At 61.2% G+C, this 18,719-nt stretch overlaps 1 protein-coding gene across 1 annotated transcript; it reads left to right on the plus strand.

Moving 5' to 3' along the window:
• Nucleotides 1-5,511: 5,511 nt before the first annotated feature.
• FGF3 (fibroblast growth factor 3) lies at nt 5,512-14,748 on the plus strand. Its single transcript, XM_004444124.2, is given in 4 exon segments — nt 5,512-6,128; nt 8,412-8,515; nt 13,925-14,183; nt 14,186-14,748. Coding segments are annotated over 4 exon segments (681 nt in total). The 5' UTR covers nt 5,512-5,908; the 3' UTR covers nt 14,284-14,748.
• Nucleotides 14,749-18,719: the final 3,971 nt, after the last annotated feature.

An 18,719-nucleotide genomic window follows, 5' to 3' on the forward strand; every position in this document is an offset into this window, starting at 1 on the left:
AGAAAATGGAATCCGAGGGGTTCTGGAAAATTCCGGACCCAAGCCCCCCCTACCTTGGCCTGAGAGAGACCATGAATTGGAGTTCTCCAGCCGTCGATGTCAGCTCCTGTACTTGTATTTCAAGGGTCTCCCTCCCCCTGGCAGCCTGCTGTAGGAGGCTAAGTGGAGGCTCGTTTTCCACAGCAGACTCGGGGTCAGGCAGCAGAGGGGCTGGGGGAAGGGGAGGTGAGGACAGGGAACATGCTGGTCTCTGGGGATGGGAGGGTCAGGGCCCTCCTTCCCGCGAGCCCCTTGAGAGCACTTCTCAATACGCCCCGCCCCCCAGTGGCTGAGCCCCTGCAGCTCCAGCTCACGGTCTCTGCGTCCTGCCCACCATCTCAAACGTCCTGGCCACAGTGCACAGGACAGTCTGGGACAGAGGTGGACAAGGCCTGCCTGCCCTGTGCAGTGCGCTGTCTGAGCAGGAGACAGCAGGAAGCTGACCCCGACAGGCCTCGGGATCAGGACGGCACGTGGGGGTAGGGGGGACCTGTTCCGCCTGGGGAGGTGGGAGCTTCCGGGGGCGATGCATTGGTTCTTCCAGGAACAGCAGGAGCTTCTAGAAGTAAAGAGCGAAAGGATGCCCCAGGGGAAGGGACCAGCATGTGCAGAGGTGGGGGGTGGGGGTGTGTTTGCTTTCATAGCTCTGATCAAGCTTTGCCGGGCCACAATGGGTGGGGGGCGGTGTGCAAATCTCAGCCCCAGCCCCCACTCCACTCCACCCCATCCCCAGGCCTGGGGGCGCACTTTCTTGTTAGCATTTATCATGGGCTGAATTGTGTCCCACCAAATTCGAATGTTGAAGTCGTAACCCCCAGAACCTCAGAATGTGACTGTATTTGGAGATGAGGTCTTTCAAAAGGTAATTAAGGTAAAATGAGGTCTCCAGGGTGGGCCCTAATCCAATAGGACTGGTGTCCTTATAAGAAGAGTAGATCAGGACACAGACACACACAGAAGGACGACCACGTGAGGACACAGGGAGAAGACGGCCGTCTACACACCAGAGAGAGAGGCCTCAGGAGGAACCAGCCCTGCCCACACCTGGATCTCAGACGTCCAGCCCCCAGGACTGGGGGACAGTAAATGTCTGTGGTTTAAGCTGCCCCGCCTGTGGTATTTGTTACAGTAGCCCGAGCTGACTCATACAGCCCTCACCGCATTATCATCCTGCCTTTTCCCCTGAGCCACCTTTTGAGATAGTCTGTGGAGGCGCTGGTCCTGCTGGGGGCCGCAGTCACCGTGGGTGACAGTGTGCTCATCGTGGGGACCGATCTGGGTGCTCACCTGTGGAATCCTCATACCAGCACATGCAGTGGGGGTACTGTTTCTCCTCTCACAGACAAGGAGACGGAGGCACAGAGAGGTCTGTCCATGTGCCAGAGGTCATAGAAACAGGCCACCGCCTCCAGGGGCCACGCTCCTGGTCACACCAGCTGCTCCACGTGCAGCCCCACACCGGGCACCGAGGCTGCCCTCAGGCGTTCGAGGAAGAATGAGGGCAGCTCAAGGTGTTTGTGCCTCTCTCCCCCTCCCCTCGTCCCTCCTCCTCCTGTAAGACTCAGCCTGGGGCTTCATAATAGCCAAATACCTAGGAAACAACTCAAAGGTCCATCAACGGATGAACAAATAAACAAGTGTGGTCTATCCATGTAATGGAATATTATTCAGCCTGTAAAAGGAATGAAACCCTGACACAGGCTACAACATGGATGAACCTCAAAACATGATGCTGAGTAGAAGGAGCCAGACACAAAAGGTCAGACATTGTATGGTTCCATTCATATGAGACGTCCAGAACAGGGAACTCTATTCTGGATGTTCTGGAACATCTAAGAGGTGGAAAGTAAATTAGTGTTGCTTAGGGCTGAGGAGAGAATGGAGGAGTAGGGAGTGATAGCTAAAGGGTATGAGGCTTCTTTTTGGGGTGATGAAAAGGCTCTAAAATTGTTGGTTGCACAACTCTATGAATGAACTAAAAGGCATTGAATTGTACACTTCAAATGGTGAATCATAGGGTACATGAATTATATCTCGATAAAGCTCTTTAAAATTAAAAAGAAATAAATAAATTTTAAAGAAGACTCAGCTCTGGCGGTTGCAGCCCTGGGCCCCCAGGCTTCAAGTGGCCCTCTTTGGTCTCTCATTCACCTACTTGGGGTGCTCGTGGCCCGAGACGCCGTTCAGGAGCTGGACTCACCCCGAGGTCCTGCTGGCGTAAAGCAGAGTGGGGTCCCGCTCCTCTCTGTGCCCAGCAGCCCTCGCTGTCCATGGGCACAGGCAGTGTTCAAGACCCCTTGGGGACCACCCCTCCGGCCTAGGGTTCCTGGGACATCTGGCACTAAGGAGACCCCTAGCCAGGTGCCATCCAGGAGCACCCCCAAGAGGTAGCTATGCCCCCCAACTGGTGGGCTCCTGCCTGGCGCTGGGGCCAGGCGTTGCCCTTACAGTGGGGTGGCCTTGGCTGGAGGGCGGCCGGCTGGTCTACTCAGAGGCAGCATCCACCAGGCAGAGAACTGACCCCAGCTGGGCGTGGAGAGTCCACCTTCGAGGACCACCCCTGTTGCTCTGAGGCTTCTAACTCTGCCGGAAGCAAAGGTGGGGACTGGGAAGGTCTCGGCTTCCCTCACTCCCCTGCTGGGGCCCTGGAGCCCCCACTTCTCATCCATAAGGTGGGCTGGAGCAGGGCTGCCCACAGGATTTCAGGGCCCGCTGGCTCCAGGCTGGCACACTGCAGGCCGGGTCTCTCTCCCCTTGCTCTTCAGGGGTGTAATTAGAGTGAGTTTGGGGCCTGGAGCCAGCACCCCATCTGATAGTCACCCCAGTTACAGGCTGGGGCCACATCACAGGGCACTGTGTCCCCTCTGTCCCCTCCCCTTCCCTGGCTCCCTCTCCAGGGGAAGGGGCTGGAGGCGTGGGGGCGGGGTCACGGGGGTCACCCAGGTACCCGATAGGGCTGGGAGGGGACCTGGGGGCGGGGGGACCCAGAGCAGATGTCCCAGGAGTGGCGGTGAGGCGGGCTGGGGCCAGGCCTGGGGGTGTCCAGGCCGGGGTCTGGAAGAGACCAATTAGTCAAATGGCTGCACTGACCATTTGGAAGCAATTAACAGGGTCGCTATTTCCACATCACACCCCCCCCACCTGGTTCCGAATTGGAGGGGGAGGGGCGGAGGTCGCCATTGGGGGGTTGTGTGGGTGCCTCCACCCGGCCCAGCCCAGATCGACTTCGTCAATGAGATTTCTGGCCTGCCAGGAAGATGCAACAAAATCAGGTGCCCCTCCCTGGGCCCAAGCATCTGAGGGCCTGGCAGCCCAGCCAAGCCCAGGCCTGTGGGGGTGTCCAGGGGGCTTCCTGGGCCAGGAAAGATGGAGGGCAGGGGTTTCAGATGACGAGGAAGGCCTCAGTGGGTGGGTGGGTGGGTGAGCAAAGGCCTGGAGAGGCTGTGGGCAGGGGACTGGGGTGCAGGCAGGGGGCGAGTGCCCTCGGACACTAGCAGAGGATGGGGCTGCTGCAGGACCTGGGGCGGGGCGTTGGGAGGAGGCTGCTGGGGGTTTTAGACAAGTCCCTTTGACTCAAGGGTGGCTGTCACCAGGGCCCGGGGGAGAGAAATCACGCCCAGGAGCTTTGCAGCCTCGGAGAAGTCGCACCAACAAGGAGGCTGAGGCCAGTTGTACAGAAACGGGGACGCCGAAATCCTGTCCTCCCCCAGCCCCCGCAGGTGGCACGTGCTCTCATGCTCTCTTGCTCCGAATTTCTTGTTGTCTCTACCTCTCTTGAACACTGTCTCTCCTTGACACTTTGTCCGAAGGTACCTGACTCCCGGAAGCAGATCTAACGGCGTTTAGGGCACCAGCAGCCCTCGTTGTGCCTCTTCTGTGTTCTCCTAAGAAGGTCACGTGACCAGCATGTCCCAGGCCAGGTCTGTGGGTGGAGCCCCAATGGGAAAGTTCTCTTGGGTCTGTCCTCTGGCTTCCCTGGGCCGTCCTCTGTTCCCTGTAAAGCAGGCTCCATCATTAAGAGTCTGCGGCTCTAGCAATCAGTAGCCTGGTCTTTGGACTGTTCATGGGCTCTGACTAGACAGACCCTGGCCAGGAGCTAGCTCCCCAGGGACTGAGGTACTGGGTGACATTCCCCCCCTGCCCCGGGCCACTCAGGTACTGAGCATGCTGGAGTGGGCTCATTGAGGACACACTGTACTATTGGTGTTAGGTCAGGGTGGGGAGAAACATCCCAGTGGGATGTGCTAGCTCCTGTAGCTCAAGGGAATCCCCTGGTGCCCTGCACACCAGCCCCTCCCCGGGAAGGACCAAGGTCCCAAATCCTAATGCAGGCAAAAGGATGGGCAGGGGGCCGCCAACCCACCTGGCTCATCCCAGAGCCCCTGGTCAACTCCGCTCCAAGGCTGTGGTCTAGACCACTGGACTCCACACTGGGCTCCACACCCAGCTGGCAAATCCCCCCTACTTGAGCCTTCTTGTCAGTAGGCCAGGGGGCTGGTAGGGGGCAGAGGCCAGGGGAATAACAGGAGGGTGTGGGGTTGTGGCTTTTCCCAACACCTGTCTGAAGCCCCTCTTCACTGGGGTCCCTAGGGGAGATACCCCCCACTCAGTCCAAGGGTCCTTCAGGGGCATCTATATTGCTGCTCCCTACCCACCAGGTGGGGATATTTCCCAGGCTGTGCTACTTCTCTCTTCTCTAGTCTCCTTTCCCTGTGGCCACCAGACTTCCACGCTCTTCTGTGGGGATCCCTCCCACACGCTCTCTTGGTCTCCATCTGTTACTTGATCTCTCTCTCCTTCTGTCTGTGGATCTCTGGCATATTTCTCCTGCGCTGGCTCCCTGCCTGTCTTTCTCTCTGTGTCTGTCTCTCTAGCTCTCTGGGGCTCTCTGTCTCCGTGCCCTTGCTCTGGCTCTCCGGTCCCCCTCCCACCTCCCCAACCCCCTCTCTGGCCCACTGCTGGGACTGGACCCTCTGAGGCCCGCCCAAGGTGTGAAAACCTCGCCCTTCCGGATCTGCCCGGATGGGGTGCGTGACAGGATAAAGCACCTCCTGGCAGGGCCCGCCACGCCTCGGGCCACCTAGGACAGCGCACCGGCTCCAGCGGGGACCCCCGGGCACAGACACAAGCCCGGGGTCCCCCACGCGCGCCCGCGCCCCGGGCCCTCCCCTCGCCGCCCTCCGCGGCCCCCTTCATTATGCGCCGCCTTTAAGGGGCGTTTGTCAGCGCGACTTCCCCGCAAGTTGTTTTCCCGGACATCAGTCAGCGGCGGCGGTCCTATTGTGCCGGCGGATTGATGGGGGGCGGGAGGGGGTGACAGGGCCTGGGGCGGCCGCCTCGAGGCCTCGGTCTATAATTTTCGGTGGCATAATTGGTCTGGGGGAGGGGGCGGGGGAGGGGCGGGGAAGGGACCTTTCAGAGCCGGGAGGGCGCGCGGGGGCGCGGGGCGCGCGGCGGAGTGGAGCCGCGGCTCGACGACGGTGCGCGGGGGGCGAGTGTGCCGGGCCCGAACCCCGCACCCCGCCGGGCTCCCCACCCGCTCGGCCTCCCTCCCCTCCCGCGCCTCCGCCTGGGGACCACGTCGGCCTTTTGTTGCCGAACCGTCTTTTCTTTCAGCGTTTTGCGCAGCAACGGAAATTTCACCCGATCCTGGGTGAAAATTAAGGGATCTCTCTCTCTCTCCCTCTCTCTCTCTCTCTTCCATCCTCCCTCCCCTCCCTCCCCTCCCCCACGTTCCGCGGAGCCAGAGTCGGCACCGCCAGGCGCGGGACCGGCTCCGAGCGCCTCGCCCCGGCCCGGCTGCCGCCCCTTCCATGGGCTCCGCGCTCGCCTGCAGCCGCCGCCGCCGCGGGGCGGGCGCGATGCCACGATGGGCCTGATCTGGCTCCTGCTGCTCAGCCTGCTGGAGCCCGGCTGGCCCGCCGCGGGCCCCGGGGTGCGGCTGCGGCGCGATGCGGGCGGCCGCGGCGGCGTCTACGAGCACCTCGGCGGGGCGCCCCGGCGCCGCAAGCTCTACTGCGCCACCAAGTACCACCTCCAGCTGCACCCGAACGGCCGCGTCAACGGCAGCCTGGAGAACAGCGCCTACAGTGAGTGTCCGGCCCGGCGGCGCCCCTGGAGGTCCCCGGGGAGGAGCGGTGCCCCGGGAGAAGGCACGGAGCGCGAAGGGTGTCCGGGAAAGCGGACCACCCCCTGCTGCCAGAGGGACACCGCTGGGGTCCCCTCTTCTCCCCCCCACGTCCAGGAGAAGAGCACGAGCGGAGCTGGTGGTGGGGGGAAGCTGACGTCCGAAGTGGGTGCGGGTGGCCAATGTCCGTTGTCGGGGCGAGCTGGTCCGGTCTCCCCTCCAACCCACCCGCTCGTCGGAGGGGGCGCGCAGCAGGCGGTCCCGGGGCTCTCAGGTCGGCTGGGCTCAGTGGCCCTGACAAGTTTGAGCCCTTTGAGTTTTTCGGAGAAAAGGCCCTGGACAGGCATTTACCATCATCTTTATTATTTGGAGGGTTTCGCCTCCTTCTGCCCACCCCGGGGAGCCCCGCCGTCCCCTCCGCCCTTGGCGCTCTCAGCCGCCCAGGTGGCCGCCCCGCGCCGCTGCCTCTGCGCGGAGGACACTCGCCCTGAAGAGCGGGGTTCCCGGGCCGCGGCCGCCACCGATAGTCATTTGCCCGGGCCGGAATCCGCAGCCCTCCCTCCTTCCCCTTGGCAGCAGAGCGACAGGCAGGGTAGACACCCCCGCTGCTGCGTGGGGGGCCGCCAGATACGGGCTAGGAGCACGGAGGGGCGTCCCCCTGGGCCTGGGGGAGCAGAGACACCCCCACCCTGCCCCGCAGCCAGGACCCGCGGCTGGACTGCGCTCGAGCCAGAGTCCCGTGAGGCTCCAGCGTTCGGCTCGTCCGGTCGCGGGGCCCGTGGCCAGGGCTGAACCCTCCCGCGAGGAGGGCAAAGCCAGGAGGACGAAGCAACTCTGCTCGGAGAGGAGCAGGGGAGCCGAACTCAGGGCCCAGCAGGACCGCAGTGGGGAGCGTGGGAGTGTGGCCAGGGACTCGCGGGTCCTCCGCTGCCAGGCGGCGCTCGGTCTCCGCCCCGGGCGCAGGAAGAGGTGCGGTGGATTCAAGGCGGCGGCGGGAAACCGCTGCTTCCTCGAGGAAAGCCGCAGCTCCGCGAGGGCGTCTTCGGAGGACGCCTCTAGAGCTGCGCAATGGGGACCAGCTGTCGCCAGGGCGTCCCCGCGCGCAGGATGCGGCCACGGGAGTGCCCGAGCTCTCCTCGCAGCGACACCCCGGTTTTCTCCAAATCCAGTCTCCCCCTCGGAGTTGCAGAGCGTCCAAATTCTTGGGGCATCCAAGGCGGGCAGCCTGGAGGCAGAGGAGGGCGCGCGCCTGCAGCCGCCCCCGTCCCGCATCCAGACGCGCGCTTTTCTGGTCTCCGGGCCGGCGCCGCGGAATCCTTTCAGCCTACGACTTGGGGAAGCGAGAGGCCCGCAGCCTGCACCCCCGCGTGCCTCCAGTGGCCCCGCGTCTGGCCCTGTGGTCGCCGGAGGCCAGGCGCGCACCCAGAAAAGCGCCCCCTCCGGCCGACCCCCCAGCGCCCCTCAGAGCCCTTCTCCGGGGACAATGGCCCCACCTGGGCCTTTGTTGCAGGGCCACTGAGAAAAAGCGCTCTGGTGTCCAGAAGGAAAGTGTTAGGGTGGATTTAAACTTTCTTACATACAGCGTGGAGTGGGAGAGCCGGGACCAGCTTCCCTTTGTGAGCTCCGGGTCTAAGGCAGCTTCCTGCGGATACCCTGTATCCCAGGGCTCCCCTTGGACACTCATCTCCCTCCCAGGTTCAGTGCCAGCACGTTTGGGTGGCACTGGTCAGTGCACTGCGTGGATTATATTATCAACCCATTTCATCAGGGGCGGGAACCTTCCCCCTCCCAGGACTCCGCAGGCCCTCTAGGACAGGCAGCACAGGTGGAGAGGTCAGACCTGTGTCTGCAGCCGGGGTTTGAATTCCAGCTCAAACACGTGTGTGCCGTCTTGGGCAAGTCACTGAACCTCAGCAGTCTCGTGAAACTAGCTGGCAGGGCTGTCAAGAGGCTCAAAAACCTCTGTGTCCTGCAGGACCACTGTGTTTGGCAGAGTCAGCGACCACAAGTGTTAGTTTTATTATCCCCCCAGGTTTGAGTTCTTCTTGGAGAAGCCTTCCCTGATGCTCCTCCGTCTTCACCTGCCACACAGTAATTTCTCCTTCCCCTGAACTTCCAGAGTCACCCTCCCTTGGGTGCGTGTTGTTCCCACCACCCCTACCCGCTCCCGGAGCCTGGGCATGGCTTAACTCCGGGCTCTGTGGGAGGCTCTGTGGGAGTGATGAGCCTTCCCGCCTCTTCCCAGGTATCCTGGAGATAACGGCAGTGGAGGTGGGCATTGTGGCCATCAAGGGGCTCTTCTCCGGGCGATACCTGGCCATGAACAAGAGGGGACGGCTCTACGCTTCGGTGAGTCCAATCTCGGGAGGGCAGCCATCTCCCTTAAACACATCGGGGGACAGAGGAGACATGGGCAGGATAATGCTTTGCCCGGGGACGAGCAGCACCTGAGCTGGGGCCAGAACCCCAGGCCCTGTGACTCCATGCCCAGTGCTCTTTCAGCTGCTTCTGTCAGAGGCGGCTACCAGCTTGAGGGACTTGGGGAGGATCATTCTGGGGGTCAGACACGTCTTATGTCCTCCGGTGCTGCCGGGTTAGAAAAATGTTCCTCCAACATTTTGTGGTCACCAGTATTGCGCTTCCCTCAAGGTAGCTGAGAGCAGGGGAGAGATGGTGCCTCACATTTCCACTGAAAGAAATGGACCCAGGCGAGCCTTGGGGCAAAGCGAGGGGTGCACTGGACACAAGCTCTTCTGTCGGCTCACCCAGAGCTCTCCCGGGAGCGGGGAGAGGGGGAGCAAGGCGTGGCACAGCCGCTTCTCCCCGCGAGTGGAAAGGCAAGAGCCGTTAGCGCTTAGGAGCGAATAGAGAGGGAGGTGGCACCCACGTCCCAGGCACACAGGCTGGAACCCAGTCTATCTACCTCCTGGGCTCCGGCAACCAAAAGGGTCCCGTGGCCCTGTGGGCATTGGCAGTGCCGCCCCCAAGGGCGGGGGCGGGAAAGACACGGAGTAAAGTACATGTAACTAGGAAATTTGCTACCTCCAACTAGTCATTACATGCAATTCGCCTGATACCTCCTTGGGCAATGAGAGGTTTTCCATCCACATGTAACCTAGACGACGCAGCCCGAGGACCATCTCCCCTCAGTTACGTCTCTCTGTTCAGTGGTGGTTGCAGGGGAAACACACCATTTCCCTGCCCCCTCTGAAGTCAGGCAAAGAGTGATGAAGAGAATTTGCTGGAAAACCCTCCTTTAAGCTGGTTATTTCATCACAGATTTTCACTGTTTTGCTAAAGGAAATGCACAGGCTGGAATGCCCCTGTGTGTTTACTCTGACCACGCCATAGAAGCTGTTCTGGGAGGAGGGACCCTCTGCCCAGCCTCTTTTGTATGTGCTTCCAGAATCTCCAGACACTAATTGTGGTTTATCTGTGGGACATGCCCCTAGCCTAGGGTCTGGTCTGAGTTTTCCGGAGGTGGACTGTGGCCTTCCAGACTCCTCGGGCCCTGTACCCCTGGCGCTGAGTGAGCGGAACTGACTTTCTGTTATCGAAACGGGGTCAGACCACCCACAGTCGCTGCTACCCCTTATGGAGAGGTGCCGCCCAGGGAGGGGGTCTCGTTGGCCTGCAGTGATGGCCCAAGGTCTTCCTGACCGCAGAGGGCCTTCTACCCACACCAGGAAGTTCGCAGAGTCGGGCAGGGAGGGCTGAATCGGAAGGGAAGCCTAAGGCTTCTCCATCTCTTCCATGGGGGACCGAGACCCAGAGCTTTGAGGGACAGAACAAAGTATGACCTGAGGGAGCCCAGGGGGTCAGAGTTCCCTGTGACAGCACTGGCTTTGGGGAAGGAGGAGGAGAGGTTCCTGGCCCCACAGGGGGACAGCCAGGAGGTCTAGCTGGACCATGTGGAACTTTCCAGGAAAGTCTCCCTGCCCTGCAGGTAGCCTGGGAGGTGAGGCAACCTGGTGCCACCCCTGTCACCTCCACCCCGTGCCCCCATCCTGGGCACCACCGACTCACCTGTAAGCGCTGTTCCCACGGCCCTGCCTCTTGGTTGTCTGGGCTCCCTGGTCTCTGCCGTCAGCCTGCTTCTCACCACCCAGGCCAGCCGTCGCCTTCTGTGGCTCAGTGGCCACTGCATCCTGGCAGCTCCCACGTCCAGCCCTACCTCCCTTCTCGGTAGTAGATCACCCCCCAAAAGTCTTCATGGCTCAAAGAGCCCTGGCAGAGGGCAGCACACCCCAACTGAACTCAGCGGCTCCCCTAACTCCCTCGCGATAAGTATTGCCCCACCAGCTGCTCACTCAAGCCCAAGGTCAGCTGGGAGTCATGGCGGACACCTTCTCTCTAGGCCCCACAGTCAGGCCATCTCCAAGTCCTTGACCGGACCTCTTGAATCTCTCTCTTCAATCCATAACCCTTGCCCCCCTGCCTCACCCCCACTGCTGGAGCTCTTATGACTCACGCCTCCATTACCTGCCACCTGGACCATTAAAACAGCCTTGGGACCGGACTACTGGCCTCCAGCCTCTCCCTCCTTCTGTCCATCCATCCATCCATCCATCCATCCAACCATCCATCCATTCATCCATTCACCTTTCCTTCTTCCTTCCTTCCATTCATCTACCCACTCACCTTCCCTCCTTCCCTTCCCCATCTATCCATCCATCCATCCATCCATCAACATCCATCCATCCATCCATCCATCCACTATTTCATTCATCCATTCACCTTTCCTTCCCTCCCTCCCTCCCTCCTTTGTCCCTCCCTCCCTCCTTCCCTCCTTCCTCCCTCCCTCCCTCATTCCTCCCTCCCTCCATCCTTCCTCCCTCCCTCCCTCCCTCCATCCTTTCTTCCTTCCTCCCTCCCTCCCTCCTTCCCTCCTTCCCTCCTTCCTTCCTCCCTCCCTCCTTCCTTCCTTCCTCCCTCCCTCCCTCCTTCCCTCCTTCCTTCCTCCCTCCCTCCTTCCTCTCTCCCTCCCTCCCTCCTTCCTCCCTCCCTCCTCCCTCCCTCCTTCCCTCCTTCCTTCCATCCACCCGGCCTTCATTCCTTCATTCGTCAGTGTCCTGGCCACTTACCATATGTCGTACTCGATGCTAGGTACATGCTGGGGGGTCTTCCTAAAATGTGAATTCATTCAGGTGGATTCAGGAACTCTCCTTCACCCACAAATTATCACCCAGGTGCCTTAGCTCAGCCCACCGAGGAGCGGCCCAGACCACCTTCTGCTCCCACTTCCCACCATCATTCTGTCGCTTGTGCCCCCCTCCAGCCTCTGGAGCCTCCCTTGGTCTCTAAAACAATCCATGCTGCTCACCCCTCCATGCCTTTGCCAGTACTGTCACTGCCTGGAATGCTCCCATCCCCGAAAATGCCTGCCCCTCCTTGACTCTCCCCAGTGTCCCCTCCTTGGGGACAGTCTCAGTCCACTTCCTCCTCACGTCTTCATCACACTGACCGCACTGCCCTCCCTGCACCCCCAGCCCGGTCCCCTGGGGCTCGGACCCAGCTGGGGCGGCAGCTGTGCCAGCGCCCCCTGCACTGCCCTGGGCTGCCTTTTCTGGAGAAGCTCCCAGTGCTGGCAAAGCCTGAGAAGGATGAGCAGCCAGGACGAGGCTGCTCCAGGACAGGGGGGCTGTCACCTCCCGGGGGAGGACGGACAGTGGAGCCGGGGGTGGGAGGGACGCAAAGGGTCTGGGTGGGACAGCAGGGACAGACTGGCAGTGGGGACTGTTAGGAACTGTTGCCACAGTCTCAGCTGCAGTTCCCTGGCGTCTGTGAGCCTGGCCCTGAGCTGACACCTTCCTCCTGATCATCTCGGCCCCCCCAGGAGCCCCTACAAGGTGCAAGCAGGTGCCCTGCCCCCCGCCCCGAGTGCCCTCCTCAGGAGGGCCTGAGCCCCTTGCTCTGGGAGGCTCACAGGACTGTGCCCCTTCAATTGCACCCCCAGTGTCCCTGCAAAGAGAAAGCCTGCCCTCTGGCTTCCTGGGGGATGCGCCTCCTCCAGGGGAGAGGGGCCAGGGAGAAGGGTCGGTTCTGCCGCTGAGTTTCTCACAGTCGAGCGTGGGGGCCAGACGCCAATGTAGCATGCCCGGGATGGGGGTGGGCTAAGTCTGCCCTGAGCCCGCCCACTCACCCCCGACAGCCTCTGAGCCCCACGCCACGAGGGATCGGGCACAGGCCAGAACAGCATCAGATCCCTCTGTGCTTTGAGGCCTGGCACCATCCCTGAGCCTCGGTTTCCCCATCTGTAAAGTGTGGAGATTGGTCTTGGGCAGTGGCATCCGTACTGTGACCCAGAGAGTTCTGGGCATCCACGGAGGGGCCGGGGAGCAGAGAGGGGCTGGGCTCATGGGGAGAGGCAGCCCTCAGCCCCGATTCAACCGGAGTGCCCCCGCACCTCTGGACTTCCATGTCACTGGGAAGATGCATTTGGAGCTTAAACATCGTGCTCCCTGAGGTCCTTCCCGTCACATGCTGCCCAATCGGGGGTCTGGCCCCGACCAGCCTGTGACCCCTGAGACTGGCCTGCGGCCCTCTGGGCCACCTGCACTCAGTAGCTGCCCCCTTCCCCCTCCCCAGGTGGAGACAGACCCCGAGGGTGTCCCGCTCCTGCCTCCTGCCCAGTCCTGCCCACCTTTCCCTGTCCCGCAGCCCTGCCCCCGGCACAGTCTGGGAGGGAAGCATTGGGAGGTGGGGAGTGGCCCCTGGCGTGCCCACCTGCCTGGAGCAGGGCCTGAAGCCTCGACTGCGTCAGCATATGGCATACCCACCCCTTCCCCAGCCCTGCCCGGGGAGACCCCACAGCGGCCCCTGAGGGACGCTGGTGGAAGCTCCTTCAGTTCAGAGTTTGCACCTCTGTCCCTCCAGACGCCCGCATCTGAGAGGGCAGGTACCCACATCCACCACCCCCGGTCCCAGGCTGCCACGGGTCCCCATTAATCTCTGCCGACAGTCAACGTCCTGTACATCCTGCTTGTGCTGGGCGCCCCACTCTGCGCCCCGCTAAAAGGAGCAGTATCTGTGCCGTCTACCAGCACAGACTTCCAGCCAGGCTCCCGGCTTCTCTGTGTGCATTCGTCCCTCCTTCATCCTGTGGGGCAGCGACCCCGAGGCCAAGACGGCGACTCTGAGTTCAAGGCCCAGAGCTGGGACCCACGTTCGCCGACTGACGGAGAACCCGGGCTCGCAAAACCCTGCCACGTCCTCCTTCCTTCCTCTTTTCCGTGTTCTCTTGCTTCTCTCTCATTCTCTCTCATTTATGCAATTTCTTCAAAAGCGACCTGGGGTGCCGCCCCCTTCCTTTGTCCAGATGTCCAGTCCTGCTGATGTCCATGCTGCCCGCAGACATTTAGGGCACCTGGGTCGGGCAGGCCCTGTCTCTGCTCTGCTGAGACAACCACACATCTCTGTGCTGGGGATGCCCCCAGAGTCAGTGCCCACGGAGTGGGGACGGAGCTGGGGGAACCAGAGAGGGGAGGCAGGAGAGGCCAGTCTTCTGGAGATGCTCGGGAGATCTTGGCAGAGGAGGAGGCACTTGAGCTGAATCCTGAAGGCCCAGTTCACCAGACACAGGTGGGAGGGAGGGCAGGCCAGGCGGAGGGCACGGCCCGGGCAAAGGTGTGGAGGGACGAGAGTGCAGGAGCAGAGGAGGGCAGGGAGGCGGTGTGAAGGAGCATCCCTGACACCCTTGCCCCGTGTCCGCATGGCCCCCGTGGGCGCCGACCGTGGCATCTCCCCCGCCCCCTGCAGGAGGACTACAACGCCGAGTGCGAGTTTGTGGAGCGGATCCACGAGCTGGGCTACAACACGTACGCCTCCCGGCTGTACCGGACGGTGCCCAGCGGGCCAGGGGCGCGGCGCCAGCCCAGCGCCGAGAGACTGTGGTACGTGTCCGTGAACGGCAAGGGCCGGCCCCGCCGGGGCTTCAAGACGCGCCGCACGCAGAAGTCCTCCCTCTTCCTGCCCCGCGTGCTGGACCACAAGGACCACGAGATGGTGCGGCTGCTCCAGAGCAGGGCCGGGCTCCGCGGAGGGCCACCCAGCCCCGGGGGCGGCGACAGTGGCAGAGGCAGCAGAGCAGGGGAGGTCGCAGGGCCCCCCAGGCCTGAGGGAGTGGAGGCCTGACGCCTTCTGGCCCCGGGCTGGGCTCTGACCTCACGGCCAGCCCGGCCTGGCAGGTGTGGACCAGCCGACGCCTGCGTGTGCACCATCAGCTGACCACCGGGGCCCAGTGGGTTTCCATGACTGGCTCCCCCCCTCCGCACCCCTCTTTGCTGCTTCTGGGCTGGCTCCTGTTTCGAGGGCCAGCGAAACACGTTCCCAACCTCTCCTGATCCTCCCAAACAAGGGTCACATCAGAACGAGGGGGGCTCAGAGGGAGGGCTGCTTTCAATGAAGACCCTTGTGGGTTTGCGTTGGCCAGGAGCCCCCCTCGCCCACAGGGAAAGCCAGCTGAAACTCGGGGGCCCAGCTGAAACGCGGGGGCCCAGCCACTGAGGAGTCGCCGTGCTGTGTGGCTGTGGGCCACGTGGGGTCTGTGTAATCGAGACATTAAAGTATTTTATTCTACTGTGTCACTGAGTAGATGATAACACAACACGAAGAGACACTGGCGGTTTTCACGGATTTTTTTTTGAACGGATCTGCTTGTGACTACAGCAGCGTCTGTTCCAAATCGTGATTTTAAGATGTGAGATTGTATTCTGAGAAATTAGGCTAAATATGCATTTAATGCCCTGGTTTTGAAAGTATTTTTTGAAAACAATAGATGGTTGGTGTGGATGGAAAAAGTAGGCTAATGCTTGTGTGTGCGTGTGTGTGTGCAAGTGAGTTCTTGTGGGTGTCAGCATGTGGCTGTGTTTGTGTGCACACGTGCATGCATCTGTGTGTGTATGTGTGCATGCATCTGTGTGTGTACACGTGTGCATGCATCTGTGTGTGTATGTGTGCATGCATCTGTGTGTGTATGTGTGCATGCATCTGTGTGTGTACACGTGTGCGTGCATCTGTGTGTGTACACGCATGCATGCATCTGTGTGTGTGTGTTCCTGGTTGTGTCTGAAGGTATTGTGCATATGTGTGTGCACACACGTGTAGAGAGAGAGAAAGAAAGAGATTTACTTCATTTAGAACTCCAAGAAAACTTCCTCCATCATGCAGCCGTGTGCTTCCGCGTGGATGGTCTTGAGCACCTGTGCTGTGGCCGGATACGGCTCTCTCCGGAGTCCGTTATTCCTTCCACCTGCCACCAGCGCCTTGAGCGTTCCTGGCTTTGCCTAAGAAAGCTCGGCTCAGAGGGGTGACATGAATTGCCAGGTCCACCGCCAGTAGGTGTCCAAGCTCCATCTTGGAACAGGTGCCTTCCCTGCCCCCCCCACGCACCTGCTCCCCCAACAATGGCAGAGACGGGGTCACCTGGGGCAGGTGAGAACCGAAGGGCACGGGCAGCGCTCTCACTCTTCCCGGACCCCACAGGGGCAGCCCTCCCAGGTGAGGGGTGTGGCCCGGCCTGTGCCCACAGCGGACCGAGGCGCTCTGCTCCCTGCCCTGCTGGGGTCAGCCCGCACCAGCCAACCACGGGAGGAGGCCGGCTCAGCGCTGACATCTGTGCAACAGCCTGCGAGGATCCTGGCAAAGAGCTGCCCGGCGCAGGACGTGATGACCTCGCCCTGCCCCCACCAGCCCCCTCGGCGAGTCAGGTTCCCAGTAGTCTTCCCCCTGCAGGAGCGAACATTCACGGAGACAATCAGGAGCAGCTGCTCACGCTGGGCTTTCCCCTGGGGTTTTGTCTTTTGTCTGGAATGAGACGGAGCAAGTGCCACCATCCCTCCCATCTTGCAGACGAGGAAACTGAGGCTCGGCTGGTGTGGGTAGAGGGGTGCAGCGGGGTCGCATCCTCCCCAGCACTCGACGCTCCCTGATCAACAGACGGCCCCTAAAGGAGGCGGAGGGAGATGCTGGGGGCTCTCGGTTAATATTTAAAGGTTAGACAAGAGAACGTGCGTTTTCTGCGGCTGACAGGCTGTGCCTGGTCAGACCCCACCCTCCCTGCGGGCCAGGCAGCCTCATTCCGGGCCCAGGTTAGGAGGGAGTTATGGGTCAACTCGTTCCCAAAGTTCACGTGTTGGTGTCCTAACCCCCAGTACCTCAGCGTGTGGCTTTCTTTGGAAATAGGGTTGTTGCAGATGTACTTAGTTAAGATGAGGTCATGACGTAGGGCCCTGATCCGGTGTGGCCGTGTCCTCGTGAGAAGGGGAAGCTTGGACGCAGACTCGCACAGGCAGAACGCCGTGTGGAGACGGAGGCAGAGACAGCGATGCTTCTACACACCGGGGAACGGCAAAGATCCAGCAAACCCCCAGAAGCTGGGGGGCGGGGGGGACCTGGAAAGACTCTCCCTCCCAGCCCTCAGAGGAGCCCACTCTGCCGACCCCTGGATCTCGGGCGTCTAGCCTGCAGGACAGGGAGAGAATAAATGTCTGTTGTTTAAGCTGCCCCGTCTGTGGGTCTTTGCTACAGCAGCCTGAGCTGAGTCACATAGAGGACAAGGGGCCTGGCTGCCTGGCCATTCGAGTGGCCCCCGAAAGGAGAGGGGCCCTGCTCCTGTTGATGAGGGGAAGGGAGTGGGTCCCCAGGCTGAAGGAGTGGCCTCCGCTGGAGGCGTTCGGGGGGCACTGGCGGCATGGGGGCACTGGCTGCATAGGGTGCACCGAGATGCCAACACCGGGCCCATCTAACACAGGCCTTGGGGGGTCTTGGGGTGCTGAGGACAGGGCCGTGGAAGATTCCAAAGAGAGGCCTGCACAAGCGTCCCAACCCACGCTCCTTTTGAACCCCAGACACTCCCCCAAATCAGCATTTTGTTTTGTAAGCAATGAAAATGAACCCAAAAGGGAAAAAGCACTTAGTGTCTGTTTAAAAGCGCTAAGTAAATGTAGTGGAACCCAGCCTGGTCCCCTAGCCAGTCAGAGCTGCTGTGGCCAGGGTCATGGGGGTGACGGCTTGCACATGAGGGCACTTTGGGGGGGCTTGCCTAGGTGGCAAGTGTCACAGTCGCGCTCACCTCCCAGACGGGACAGCTAGGCTTAGGAGGAGCGGTGACCTGCCTGGAGGCACCCAGCTCGAGGGTAGTTGGGTCCTGGACGCCCACGTGGTGTCTGCTGCGGGCCGCGGGGTGAGGGCCTGCGAGGCACCAGGGCTCCGGTACCCAAGTCGGGGTCACGGGGAAGGTGGCGCTGCCGCTGCCCTGCTCCCCTCTGCCTCCCGACCTGCGGACACCTGGCCCCCAGGAGGCTCCCCCTGCCTCAGAGCCCCTGCCCCCTGGCTTCCCTCTGTCCAGTGTGCACGTTTGCAGGACACTGAAGCTGGCGGAGTTCTGCCCTGGGTGCCATGCTGTCCTGGCACCCCAGGGGCGCCCCTGTCCACACCCATCTCCGCACACTGCACAGCCCGCCACAGCTGAAGGCTGCGGTCTGAGGGACACTAAGGAGGCCGCAGACCCTCGGAGCCCACACTCGGGTCCTGCTTTCATCGCTGGCTTCTCTCCTTCAAGGAACGTGCAGGTCCCTGAAGAGCCCTCCCGGGGGAGGGACTGCAGCAGGTAGGGTCCCCTGGAAAAGGAAGTCGGGGTGGGAGTGGAGCCCTGTGAAGCCGGCACTCTTCACTATTTGGCCTGGACCGGGCAAAGGCTGGAGGCCAGGCACTGTGCCTCCATGAGAAGATGCCACCGGGGCCACGACAGGACGTCCCAGAAGCTCCAGTGACGACAGCCTCCCTCCCTCCCTCCCCTGCATTTGCCGTCACCCCTACCTGCCCAGCCAGGGGGGAGAGGGAGGGGGAGGAGGAGAGGGGGACGGGGTGGGGCAGGGGAGAATCTCTGGGCTTTGGGTCAAGAACCTGCAGACGTGAGAATGTAAAATGTGGCAGCCGCTGTGGAAAACAGGATGGCGGTTCCTCCAAAGTTTAACTCAGAATAAGCATACGACCCGGCAATTCTGCTCTGAGTCTATGTCTAAAAGATGTAAAAGCAGGGACCCCAACAGGTGTGTGCACAGCCACGTTCACAGCAGTGTTACTCACCACAATCAGAGGTGGAAACAGCCCAAGCGTCCATGGATGGATGAACAGATAGACAAACGTGGTGTATCCACATGATGGAATATTACTCAGTCATGAAAAAGAGGGAAATTCGGCACATGCTACAACACAGATGAAACTTGAGGGCATGATGCTGAGTGAAATAAGCCAGACACAAAAGGACAAATCCTGTGTGATCTCTCTTATATGAGGACTGAGAGTCATCAGATTCATAGACAGAAAGTAGGATGGTGGGTGCCACGGGGTGGGAGAGGGAGATGGGGAGTTGGTGTTTAATGGGGACAGAGTTTCCGTTTGGGAAGGTGAAGAGTTCTGGAGATGGATGGTGGTGATGGTTACACAAGATTGTGAATGTGCTTCATGCCACAAAATTGTAACTTAACAATGGATGAAATGGTAAAAGAGCATCCAAAAAGGCGGCCCCGCCTTGACTGTGGGAGTCGGGTTG

Source organism: Ceratotherium simum, chromosome 34 (assembly GCF_057802395.1).
Source record: "Ceratotherium simum simum isolate JZ-2026a chromosome 34, ASM5780239v1, whole genome shotgun sequence".
NCBI lineage: Eukaryota > Metazoa > Chordata > Mammalia > Perissodactyla > Rhinocerotidae > Ceratotherium > Ceratotherium simum.